We start from the raw sequence: 12,699 nt of genomic DNA, 5'->3' as shown, positions 1-12,699 counted from the left end.
AAAATAGTAACTGCCTAGATATTGCTACATTTGGATATGAGCCACTTCAGTATCTGAGTCACAAATGGTGTTCAACATTGTTCAATCAACAAACATCCCTACTTCTGACCTCCTCGTTGGAGGCAAGTCATTGTTATTTCTAATTAAGTACCAACTGATAGCAATGTTGACAACATCTTCCAATATTTACTGGTGATCAATAGTAGACTTGTGGGACCAGTAATTGGCTAGGCTGGACACGTACAGGACACAATGCGCAATTTTCCACATCATCAGAAAGATGCTAGTGTCATGACTTTACTGAAAAAACCTGGCTAAGGTGGGACAAGTTCTGTAGAACAATTCATCAGCACAGTCAGAATCTGCATCTAACAGTGCTTCATGTCCTTTACTTCACTACCTTCTCGAGGTAGAGAGTTCCAAAATCTCTCAACCCTCAAACAAAATTCTCCTGATCTGCCTTAAGCAGGACACTCCTAATTTTAAAACAATGCCGCTGAATTCTGTACTCACCCACTGCATAAACATCCCTGCCACATTGGTTTTACCAAGATCATTCAGGATCTTATACACTTCAACCAAGTCACTCTTTCCTCTTCTAAACTCCAGTGGAAAAGATTCAACCTGTGCAATCATCCCAATCATTCAGGATATCAATGTTGTAATTCTCTGCAGAACCGCCTCCAATGCATTTACATCTTTCCTCAAATATGATAAACTGCACACAGTAGTTCAAATGTAGTTTCACCAATGTCTTGTATGATTGAATGAAAATATCCTTACATTTACATTCATTTCTTCCCACTATAAATGATAGCATTCCATCAGCCTTCTTGATTACATGCAATACCTTCATGCATTAGAACACTTAAATCCATCTGCTTCTTGCAATCCTATAGTTGTTCTCCAGTTAAAAGATATGTCTCTTTTGCTTTTGTATCTATTATTTTGGACATCTCTTATCTGATAACTTTTGCTCCAAAAGAGAAGCAGGATCCTAGTTTATCCAACCTAACCTTGTAGTTAAAATCCACCATTCCATGGAACAATTCTAGTCAATCACTTCTGCACCCTTTGCATCCTTCCAAGTCTGATGAAGATTCATAATACATTGTTGTTATTTGGGAACTCAGGTTCTAAAGTGGAAGAATGATAGATCGCATTAAGTTCGATTTGCACTGAAACAATATTTTCTTCTGTTCTCATTGCACTCAATATAAAAATATAAATCAAACTTAAAGCTAAGGAGGATGAAAACATTTTCAATTTCATTTCTTAATGACAGCTTCAGTGCGAGGAGATCTGAGATTTGTTGATCCATACATTGTAAATGAGGGTTTACAGCACTGGAACAGAGCTAGAAATTAACAATTCAATATATTTTGAAAAAGGTGGAGAAACTTGGCCTGCTGCCTAACATTAAGGTGCTCAACGACAGGGAGACAAAGGCAGAAACATCCAGCATGTCTGAAGTGCTAAGCTAATAAGACGATTGGCTAGAAAACTTTTGAAAGCTGAGAGTTTGGGGAAACATATGTTTGCTCTGAAGGTGATTAAATATCACTAAGAAGAAAGGTGCAGAAAACAATTAAATCTCGGCTAAGCATGAAGCTTTCATGTGTAATGAGGAATGACTCGACTAAGGTTAGTGAGTCTGCAAGGTGGTTGTTGACGTAAAGAGAGTTCAATCTTTCATCAATATTTGTAATGAGATTGCTTCAAATGTTCTTGTATAGTGTAACAGATTTTTGGGTTTTTTTGTTTGAGGAATGTTCATGTCTGGCTTATGAAGCTATATTGAAATCTCTTGTGAATAAATCAGAGATGAATCTCTGCAGTAAACAGAATCTGTCAAACTAGGTCTCACTATGGGATCTGACTTCTTCAGTATGACCATCAGCCGAGAATTTAACTTGAGTACGGTACCAGAATTGGACACAATACTGTAACGCTATTGGTGATCCACAACTAGAAAGATTCAACATCTACTTTAAAAGTCTTTCTTTATGAAGCACATGCTTTACTGTCCAGTCACTCAAAATTTTCTGCCACCTTTAAGGATCCAATCACATGAACTTCAAGATCCCTCTCTCCCTACAGATCTTTAAAACGGTACTATTTATCCCTCACCTTCCTGGACCTCTCAGTCTCCATCTCAGGCAACCAGCTTGTAACTGATGTCCATTTCAAGCCCACCGATTCCCACAGCTACCTGGAATACACTTCCTCCCACCCACCCTCCTGCAAAAATTCCATTCCCTATTCCCAATTCCTCCGCCTCCGCCGCATCTGCTCCCACGATGAGGCATTCTACTACCGCACATCCCAGATGTCCAAGTTCTTCAAGGACCGCAACAGTCCCCCCCACAGTGGTCGAGAACGCCCTTGACCGCGTCTCCCGCATTTCCCGCAACACATCCCTCACACCCCGCCCCCACAACCGCCCAAAGAGGATTCCCCCTCGTTCTCACACACCACCCCACCAACCTCCAGATACAACACATCATCCTCCGACACTTCCGCCATCTACAATCCGACCCCACCACCCAAGACATTTTTCCATCACCACCCTTGTCTGCTTTCCGGAGAGACCACTCTCTCCGTGACTCCCTTGTTCGCTCCACACTCCCCTCCAATCCCACCACACCCGGCACCTTCCCCTGCAACCACAGGAAGTGCTACACTTGCCCCCACACGTCCTCCCTCACCCCCATCCCAGGCCCCAAGATGACTTTCCATATTAAGCAGAGGTTCACCTGCACATCTGCCAATGTGGTATACTGTATCCATTGTACCCGGTGTGGCTTCCTCTACATTGGGGAAACCAAGCGGAGGCGTGGGGACTGCTTTGCAGAACACCTCCACTCGGTTCGCAATAAACAACTGCACCTCCCAGTTGCTAACCATTTCAACTACCCCTCCCATTCTTTAGATGGCATGTCCATCATGGGCCTCCTGCAGTGCCACAATGATGCCACCCGAAGGTTGCAGCTTCAAAATCTCCCCTTCCCCCACCACATCCCAAAACCAGCCCAGTTCGTCCCCTCCCCCCACTGCATCACACAACCAGCCCAGCCTGGCTCTGCCTCCCTAACCTGTTCTTCCTCTCACCCATCCCTTTCTCCCACCTCAAGTCGCACCTCCATTTCCTACCTACTAACCCCATCCCACCTCCTTGACCTGTCCGTCTTCCCTGGACTGACCTATCCCCTCCATACCACCCCACCTATACTCTCCTCTCCACCTATCTTCTTTTCTCTCCATCTTCGGTCCATCTGCCCCTCTCTCCCTATTTATTCCAGAACCCTCACCCCATCCCCCTCTATGAAGAAGGGTCCAGGCCCAAAACGTCAGCTTTTGTGCTCCCGAGATGCTGCTTGGCCCGTGTTCATCCAGCTTCACACTTTATTATCTTGGATTCTCCGGCATCTGCAGTTCCCATTATCTCTGACACTATTTATTCTCATGCCTTCTCCCTAATCTTTCTGCCAAAATGCTAATTGCCATTCCATTTGCAAACACACTCTGCTAATTGTTTTCCTCTTCATTTCCTCTCAACTTGGTGTTTGGTCCACTTCTCATTTGAAGAATCAAAATGAAAGCACATATGGATTCTCAGGAACTGAAAAGGACAGAATTATTAAAGAGGGTGTGGAGAAAAAAGTTTGCGCTGACTGGCACTCCTTTTTCAAGATTTCTTCACGATTAGAGGCATTCTATTTTGTAATTTAAATGTCACAATTCTAACTGTTCAAATTTGCAAAAACTGGAAAAATACACCATTAATAAGAAGTGCCCTGAAATTACTTGATTTCTGTAAATTATATTTCATAACAGCTTCAGTATTTCTCTAATTTAAAGCACGTAATTTTTTTGACAATATAAACACTTGGTTAGCAAATCATAAAAGCACCAACTTTTTTTAAATATGAATTATGCTACGAGTGATCAGTATATAAACTGTGGAACTCCTTCAACCACAGAAGCCTGCTTGACTTTTCATGCGAAGTAGTTCACATCCATGTTAAGTTGTAACATAAATGTGAAGTTCAGATGCAGCCCAGACCAAAATGTGGAAAGAGGTGCTGTGAAGGGTTAGTCTTAATCACTTACATAGAATGCAAGTACAGTGTAGTGCCAAGAAGTTATAAAAGAAAAAGTAGTGTGCTTTGTGAACTATATGAACAATTTACAAATTCAGATAGTGCAGACATGAATTCCTGGAAACATGTAAAAATTTGCAACTACCCAGGAGAGGAAGTGTACGTATCTAAGTAACAGTATGAAAGCAGAATTTTCTGCTGAGCATGAGTTCCATCAGGTCCATGCGAACCTGATATTAAATAATATTGCAACTATTGGTTTTGCATTGGTAGCTGGAGTACAAATGCAGCCTAGAACAAAATCTGCCCAGTCAGAAACACTAAGCCAACTATCTCTAGTAGTTTATACGTCAGCACAAACATCACAATAGAACACAAAATCTATGGACAGCAAAATTGGTGCACAGAATATCCTACACAAATGTTATGCACTTTGTTCTGCAGTAGTACACCAATGGTCACAGTGCAACAGCTCAGTAGGAACTGACCTTGGGTAGTATTGTAGAACTGAAAGACCTAAGGGTGCAGGTACCAACGTTTCCATCACATATAGACAGGGTGGCTAAAAAGGCATTTGACACATTTTCCTTCATCGTTCAGTCCTTTAAATATAGGAGTGGACAGGACATTGGTGAGGCCTCTTCTGGAATACCGTGTCCAGTTCTCATTGCCCAGTTATAGGAAGGATGTTATCAAGCTGGAGAGGGTCCAGAAGAAATTTACCAGGATGCTGCTTGGTAAAGAAGGTTCGAGTTATAAAGAAAGGCTGGGATTTTTTCACTAGAGTGTAGGAGGTTGAGAAGCAACCTGATAGCAGTTTATAAAATAATGAGAGATATAAATAGCATTAATGGTTGTTGTCTTTTCCCTGGAATTGGGATTTCAAGATTAGGGGGCACATTTTTAAAGGTGAGAAGAGAGAGATTTAATAAAAATGACAATTTTTTTTTAAACACAGGATTGTTCACGTGAAATAAACTTCCTGAGGAAGTGGTAGATGCAGATACAATTACAATGTTAAAAAGTCATTTGGATAGATACATGAATAGGAAGGTTTGGAAAAGATTTTGAGGGATATGGGACAGGAGCACACATGTGGGACTAGTTTAGTTTGGAATTATGTTCGGCATGGGCTGGTTAGACCGAAGGATCTGTTTCCATGCTGTATGACTTTACAGCAGCAACATTGCTAAAGAACTGCAGTTATTGTTAATTCAGAGGCTTTTTATTGCCAAAAGGAGGCAAACACAGCAATAAGGCACGTGACGCTAGAGAAGCTTGGATTGTTCTCCATTGAGCAGAGAAGATTAAAACTGCAGTTTAACAGATTTGTTAAAAATTATGGAAGGTTTTGCCAAAGTGGGTAGGGAGAAACTATTTCCACTAGCATGAAGGTAGTTAACCAGAGGAAATGAATTTTAAACTAAATGGTAAAAATTAAAATACACAGTCAAGCACAAATAATTTACCTCTGACAAATACAGCCAGTTATTAGGATTGGAAATGTGCCACATAACATAATGGGTAAAGTTCAATCACACCTTTAAAAGGCTAAAGCCAAAAAGCAAGATATGATACTAAATGAGTAAGCTCTGTCAAATGATCAATACAGATATGATGAGTCTGTCAGAATCATACAACATAGTGAAGGCTATGCAGACAAATCAATGGCTACACCACATGTCACAGCATCTTCTCTTAATTTACTTTAATGCATCAGAACTTTTTACATTAATATAGAGTCAGTCATATAGCATGGAAACAGATTACTCGGTCCAACATATCCATGCCAGTCATCACAATCTGACCTAGCTCCATTTGCTAGCATTTGGCTCATAGCTCTCTAAACTCTTCCTGTTCATAGACCCATCTGGATGCCTTGTAAATATTCTAACTGTACTTGTTTCCACCACTTCCTCTGACAGCTCATTCCACGCACCTATCAGTCTGTGTGTGTGAAAAAATTACCCCTCAAGTCCTTTTTGAATCTTTCCCCCCCCCCCACTTCTCCTCAAACAAATGCCCTGTAGTTTCAGACTCCCCATCCTGGGGAAAAGACGTTGGCTATTCACCCTATCCATACCCCTCATGATTTTATAAACCTTTGTAAGGTCAATCCTCAGCCTCTGATGGTGCACAGAAAAGAGCCCCAGTCCATTCAGCCTCTCCTTATAACTCAAATTCTCCAGTCCTGGCAAAATCCTTTGAAATCTTTTCTGCATTCTTTCAGGTTCAACAATATTCTTCCTAAAGAAGAGTGACCAGAATTGTATAGGTATTGTAAAAGTGACCCCATCAAATTCCTGCACAGCCGCAACATGACATCCCAACTCCTATAATCAATGTTCTAACCAATGAAGGCAAGCATGTCAAATGCCTTCTTCATGACCCTGCCTTTCCGAGACTCTACTTTCAAGGAACTATGCACCAACACCAACAACCCTAGGTCTGTGAGACTGGGTCCTTCATATTATTCAACTGTAGAGAAATCATACAAAAAGTCTGATCCAATTGCATTTAAGTCAGTAAAGACTTAAAAGTAAAATTACACCAAGTTCTTACTTAATGCTGCAGTTGTCTCTATCAAAAATGCAACTTTTAATAAAGTGAATCAGATTCAATATAAAATCGGTTTCAGCAGAAAGGAGACATCAAAACATTATATCCTGCAAGTTGAAATACTTCACATTCTGCATTATGTGAATTTTTGTAGTTTGCAAACTTCTGTATTTGCAAGTTAAATAGCTTTTAAAGCTACAAAAGAAATATGCAAACACATTCTACTTGTATGTTGGCTCACGACAGTGTGGCTTGTTAACCCTTTTGGTCATTGCCAAACTCCAGAGTTCCCACTCATCACTCTCCTACCTTTCTGATCTTCACTCTCACTCAACATCCTAGTCACCGCCTCCCTCTCCAAAACATCACTACAAACAAGGACTCATGAGATGAACAATTTAAAGACAGAAGATCAGATTTGGAACATGAGCAGCTTCAAGTTGCAGGTTTTTGGAGGTCAGCAATAAGCTGGAGCACCAGCAAGAGCAAGGGTCAGGACAGTAAATCCAAAATGGTGCAGGTTGAGTCACATGACTATCCATCAGACTTGATGCAATAGAATGACAAAATAAAACACCCAACAGTAAATGCAAATAGCAGCCGCATTGACAGCTTGAAACAGAGAAACTTAAACAGGGACCTATTGTACAGTTACCTACAATAGGGATCAAAATGTTGCAATTCAAGCTGTTCTGTTGTTAGACGGGAGATTACAAGCAACGCAAAACTGACAAGGTACAGGTACTCACCATTGATCTTTCAAAATATCCAAACAAATAGCTCCTGTTACTGAACTAATATTTGGATGCCAAATTTTTGTAATAAACCGAACCTGAAAGATAGAATTATTTCCATTAATGTTTTAATAGATAATTAAAAACAAAAGATTCTCAAAGCATCATGAATAATATAAAATAATTGCCTGAATACAAATGAAAAAGAATCATAAATTTGGCAAGTCAATATTCAATTTTTCCCCAGTGAAAGAGATGGATACCTCCAGAGTTTGCAACTATTTTTTTAAAAACTGTGTCAGGTAATTTTTATTGAGTAATTAAGACTGCAAAGTTATAAGGTTATCAAGAAGTTCATCAAGTCCCTGAATCTTCAATTGTTGTTGAGTGGGTGAAAACTCTTAACACAGTTAGTTCATACTGTTAAATACAGAGTATTCTACAATCTACTCCAGATAACTTCTCAATAAACTCACCAACTAAAATGGTAAAAGTTTGAGATAGATAAACTGGGCTTTCAGATTACCTAAAAAAGGACTGGACAATGACTGATGTTTTGGACATAAATGAACTCCATGCCCTAAATTCAAAGATGATCTGCTTGATTTGCCGACAAGCTTCAGAATTGGGGGCAGCACGGTGACTCAGTGGTTAGCACTGCTGCCTCACAGCACCAGCAGCCTGGGTTCAATCCCAGCCTCAGGCAACTGTCTGTGTAGAGTTTACACATTCACCTCGTGTCTGCATGGGTTTCCACCAGGTGTTCCAGTTTCCTCCACAGTCCAAAGGCATGCAGGTCAGGTGGAGTGGCCATGCTAAATTTCTCCATAGTGTCCAGGGATGTGTAGGTTAGGTGGATTAGTCATGGGAAATGCAAGGTTACGAGGATAGGGTAGGGCAGCGAGTCTGATTGGGATGTTCTTTGTAGCGTTGGTGTAGACTTGTTGGGCTGAATGGCCTGTTTCCACACAGTAGGGATTCTGTGAGAATTCTGATGGTGGAGCCGAGTAGAGTCTTGAGCCCACAGATATTCATAGCAAGATCAACGCACAATATTCCCTAGGAGACAATCTTTTGATTGACCACCTGCACGCTAGCAGGCTCCTGCTACTGCAGGCACAGCACGGGCAGGACTACTGCCTTAGCAGCTGCATTAGTGGAGGGTGCACTCTCAAACTCAAGCTGGCAAGTGATTGGTGTGGATGGGAATCCCCTGCAAAGGATAAGACGTAATCTTAATTGTAACCTTTCGCCTTGTCTTGTCAGTGACACACATTGCTTCAGCCTCCAAAACTCCCAAAGTTTGAAGATGGAAGCCATCTCCAAAGAGTTGAAATATTTCCCTTGGCTCAGATTACTTCATCATTGGTGGGAAAGTTCTGGCAACACTGCAAATTCATCCCAAATCCACACTGAGCTGCCTGCCTTTGTGGAGCAGCCTGTTCTCAGCCCAACACCCAGCTCTCCGTTGGTGATAGTACATCAGATTGTTGTCCGAAAATGGCTCTCTATCATCATGGAGGTGATACTAAGTGGTTCTGGAAATCCAAGAACATGTTTTATCATGGTCATTCAATTTCATACTAGTGAAAAATGAATAATTTTAGAAAACAAAACATGCTTGTTTAAGGCACTCCGAGTTCCATACAATCCTATGGCTGCTGTCTCATTACAACTCGAATAGTGACAAGTTGAACCAGAAGGGCACCAGTGAGAACTTAGGACCTTCATGGTAAACCCCAACGGTGTGGGATGAACTCAGGCTATTGGCTTCACTCTGTGTTGCAAACCAGCCATTTGTATAACAAGAATAAAAATACTGAAAAAAATAACTTACTTTTGCTGGTTACAAACTAATGCAAGAAAATCAACTTCTTGGCTGGTCAACTCAACAGCATTCGAATCCAACCTGGCACCCTACTTTAACATGCCCATTTTGGCATAAATACAGTCACTTAAATTATTTTGCCAATTCTAAAATATGATAGCTGCTGTCCATCAGTAGAATGACTAAAATATTTTCTAATTAGTTGGAAATATAGATTGTTTAAAAAAAAAATCAACAAGACTGTTGAGACTTGTGATGACATTCCACCAAAGTAGGATGGACATATGCATATGGCCTAGAGGTAAGGAGACCACCACTGTGTCACAAAACTGAGATATAGATTGTAGACCTGCTGTAACAAAACCCCAATTTTGATCAAATTTCAAAATTTCAGATTTCAAAATCCAAACGACTTAAGTAAGGAATCTTGAACTTGCAAATGCATGCAATCCTTTCAAACGTCAAAATATAAAGCAACATTTCCCATTCAAAACAATCCTAGGCGTGAGGACCACGTGTAATTTTCTGTCAGAATAAAGCCTCATGACAGTAACAGGGTGATAAATAGGCTTGACTACACAAGAACTTAACTCTTCAATTCAAAATTTACAGACTATATTGCATATCCATCATGGGTTATTCCCACGCAGTCACCAAATGTCGTACTAAAGGCCTAGGAAGACAACATAGAACACACAGAATACCTGGCTTGGCAGTAAGAAATCTTACTTCATACCTTTTACAACTGCCTCCAAAATACAAATCCACCTCCTCATAACATGTAGACTGAACAGCCACCCACAAGGTCACAGCCAGATGTCTTTAATGGACTCAGGAATTTTCCATCACAAAAATTAATTATATCTTCTCAAATGATTTACACCTTTTTGACACTGCAGCATGTCATGAAATATTTTGCCATCAAGACAAAGGACAGCAACAAAGTGAACATGGAACAAAACAAAAGCAAGTTTAGAAGTTTGTCAAAACAAAAATGGTGCTACCCCGCTAACAAAAATAAAAATGGTGCAATACAATTTGAAAAATCAAAAACAGGATGACCACCATACATTTAGCACCTTTTCCGATTCAGGATATCTACAAGTACTTTATAATCAATGAAGTAAAGTTACTGCTACCAGGCAGAACAAGCAACGGCCAATTTGTAGACTACAAGAACACAAACAGCAATGAAATAAATAATCAGATTATGTATTTTAGCAATTCTGATATTGCTAAACTTTGCAGGGACTAATCTTGACCAGGACTCTGGAAGAATGCCAGTGCTCATCTTCAAATAGTGACATTGTCCTTTTACATCCATTTGAGGCACTGAAGAAGATTAAGATTAATATACAGTTTACTGTCTCAATGCAGAGACAGCACTAAATAATAAAACACCCCACTTTAGTGGTGAATTAAAGTGTCACCCTAGAACATGCTCAACCTACAATCTTTTGACTCAAGATGAAAATGTTATCACTAAAACCAAGAACCAACAAGAACAGTTTGCACCAGATGAGGTTCATTGATTCTTAATCACTATTTTTAATGAAGGGTAAAACAAAAGTATTGATTTGAAGGCTTCTCAAAATTTTACAAAACGAGATTTATTTGAAAATGCAACAAAAGGCTCAAAACGTTGACAATATTTAATTGATAGCTATAATAGTTCAAAACGTTTTCTTTTAAATTATAACTGGTAACAATTATCATGCTAAAAGTCACTCATTCCCAGTTTTAATATGACCAATAAATTTAGTAGTCAATGCCTGTTATTTTATCCACAAACACAAATGTACAGATATGTCTCACCTTTGGAGGATTAAATGGATATGTTTCTGGAATTTTAATTTCTAGTTGATAACGCCCCCCTGCATAAATACAAAGCAGATGCATTAGAAAATCATTTAACAGTAAGTTCCATCGTGTTTGAAACGTATCTTCCAATTAACTAAATACTGGAAATTACACAGGGTTTTATACGGCATTGTCAAATATAAATTTCAACATTTTTCCTTATTTTCAAATATACTGGCTATGATCATACGATTCCAAGCACTGTACATAATACAATTTCCTCAAATCAATAATTAACAGGAATGTTAGGAAAGCAAATGACTTTTTAAAAAATGGCCATTCAACTTGCAAAATACTTCCCTCCAAATAATCAAATGTTACCTTTGAGAAAGGCAGTCACCCAGCTAATAATACTTTAACTTCCAACTTAAGGGCATTTATTCCCACCTCTTTTCCCAGTTGATCGTTAACAATAAAGATGATTGTAATTTTTCAGAATGCTATTCCACTCAACTTTTCCATTTTCAATCATCATGCACCTTTCCTTTTATATCTACTTGCTCAAAGGGCTTTTTGAGTGCTACTATTGAGTTTCAGGACCTTAAATATTTTCACTTTGGTTCAATCAGATAAGATTGTAAAACTGTTGTGAATCAAATTATAAGAATCCTGGACAAACCAGGTCTTTGTCAGGATTTGGATTGATAGACCATAATCTCAAAAACATGGAGGAATTAAGAAAGAAAATAAACTGGAGGACTGCAGGGTTAAACATAAGCATGAAGTCTTTGTTATGAAAACTTGAAATGAACAAAAATAAATATGAAATTGGCACACCAGACAAGGTAATGATTCCAAACCATTTACAACTTAGCCTCTTTACATTTAGATTAAGGTAAATTTTGAGTTGGCAGATAAACGGCAATTTAACTGCAAACCCTCATTTTAAATGACTAATGCAGTCAAGACGAGACCCCTCCCAGACACTTGTGATACTGTCAGTCATTCATCAAATCTCATTCGAACAAAGAATTCAAAAATTTCATTTCTGAAGATATGGAGTCAGAGTTCCTCAGCAGCCTCTCCAACTCAAACCTTCAACAGTCCTAGTAGTTCAGTCTCTTCTCCTGAGGCAACAGTTCCTCAGACTCTTAGATGCTTTTGAGCAGTTTTAAGAGATAACAAGGTGTAGAGCTGGATGAACACAGTAGGCCAAGCAGCACCAGAGGAGCAGGAAGGCTGACGTTTCAGGCCTAGACCTTTCTTCAGAAAAACTTTTCTGAAGAAGGGTCTCAACCCAAAACGTCAGCCTTACTGCTCCTCTGGTGCTGCTTGGCCTGGCCTGCTATGTTCATCCAGCTCTACACCTTGTTAGCTCAGATTCTCCAGCATCTGCAGTTCCTACTATCGCCAAAGTATATTATTACTGGCATAACCATATCTTTTATCAAACTTCAGCTACACTGAGCTACCACTGAAATTCTCCAAACTCCTCTAAAGATTAAGGGCTTCTTCACTCCACTCTTACCTGCCCTGAAGAATCAAATGATTCTCAAGGCTTCTTTTGAGCTCTAGCTTAATGCCACAGCCCAGATCTCTCTCTCTCCCTGGGACTTCTACAGAACCTCAACTGCCTTCAAACAGCAGCACCTTATCTTCAGCACTCTGAGCTCCA

General features: G+C 39.8%; 1 protein-coding gene across 1 annotated transcript in view; it reads right to left on the bottom strand.

Moving 5' to 3' along the window:
* ube2kb (ubiquitin-conjugating enzyme E2Kb (UBC1 homolog, yeast)) overlaps positions 1 to 12,699 on the bottom strand; it is a 93,107-nt gene that overhangs the window by 23,016 nt on the left and 57,392 nt on the right. Inside the window, exons 3-4 of the mRNA XM_048530931.2 lie at positions 11,040 to 11,098; positions 7,412 to 7,494 (exon numbers count right to left, since the gene is read on the bottom strand). Coding sequence (XP_048386888.1) covers positions 7,412 to 7,494; positions 11,040 to 11,098 — 142 coding nt within the window. The remainder of the gene's footprint in view (positions 1 to 7,411; positions 7,495 to 11,039; positions 11,099 to 12,699) is intronic.

The sequence above is a fragment of the Stegostoma tigrinum genome, chromosome 1, assembly GCF_030684315.1.
Source record: "Stegostoma tigrinum isolate sSteTig4 chromosome 1, sSteTig4.hap1, whole genome shotgun sequence".
Taxonomy (NCBI): Eukaryota; Metazoa; Chordata; class Chondrichthyes; order Orectolobiformes; family Stegostomatidae; genus Stegostoma; species Stegostoma tigrinum.
The sequence above is the reverse complement of the archived record's forward strand: the minus strand, read 5'-3'. Positions and strand labels throughout refer to the sequence as shown.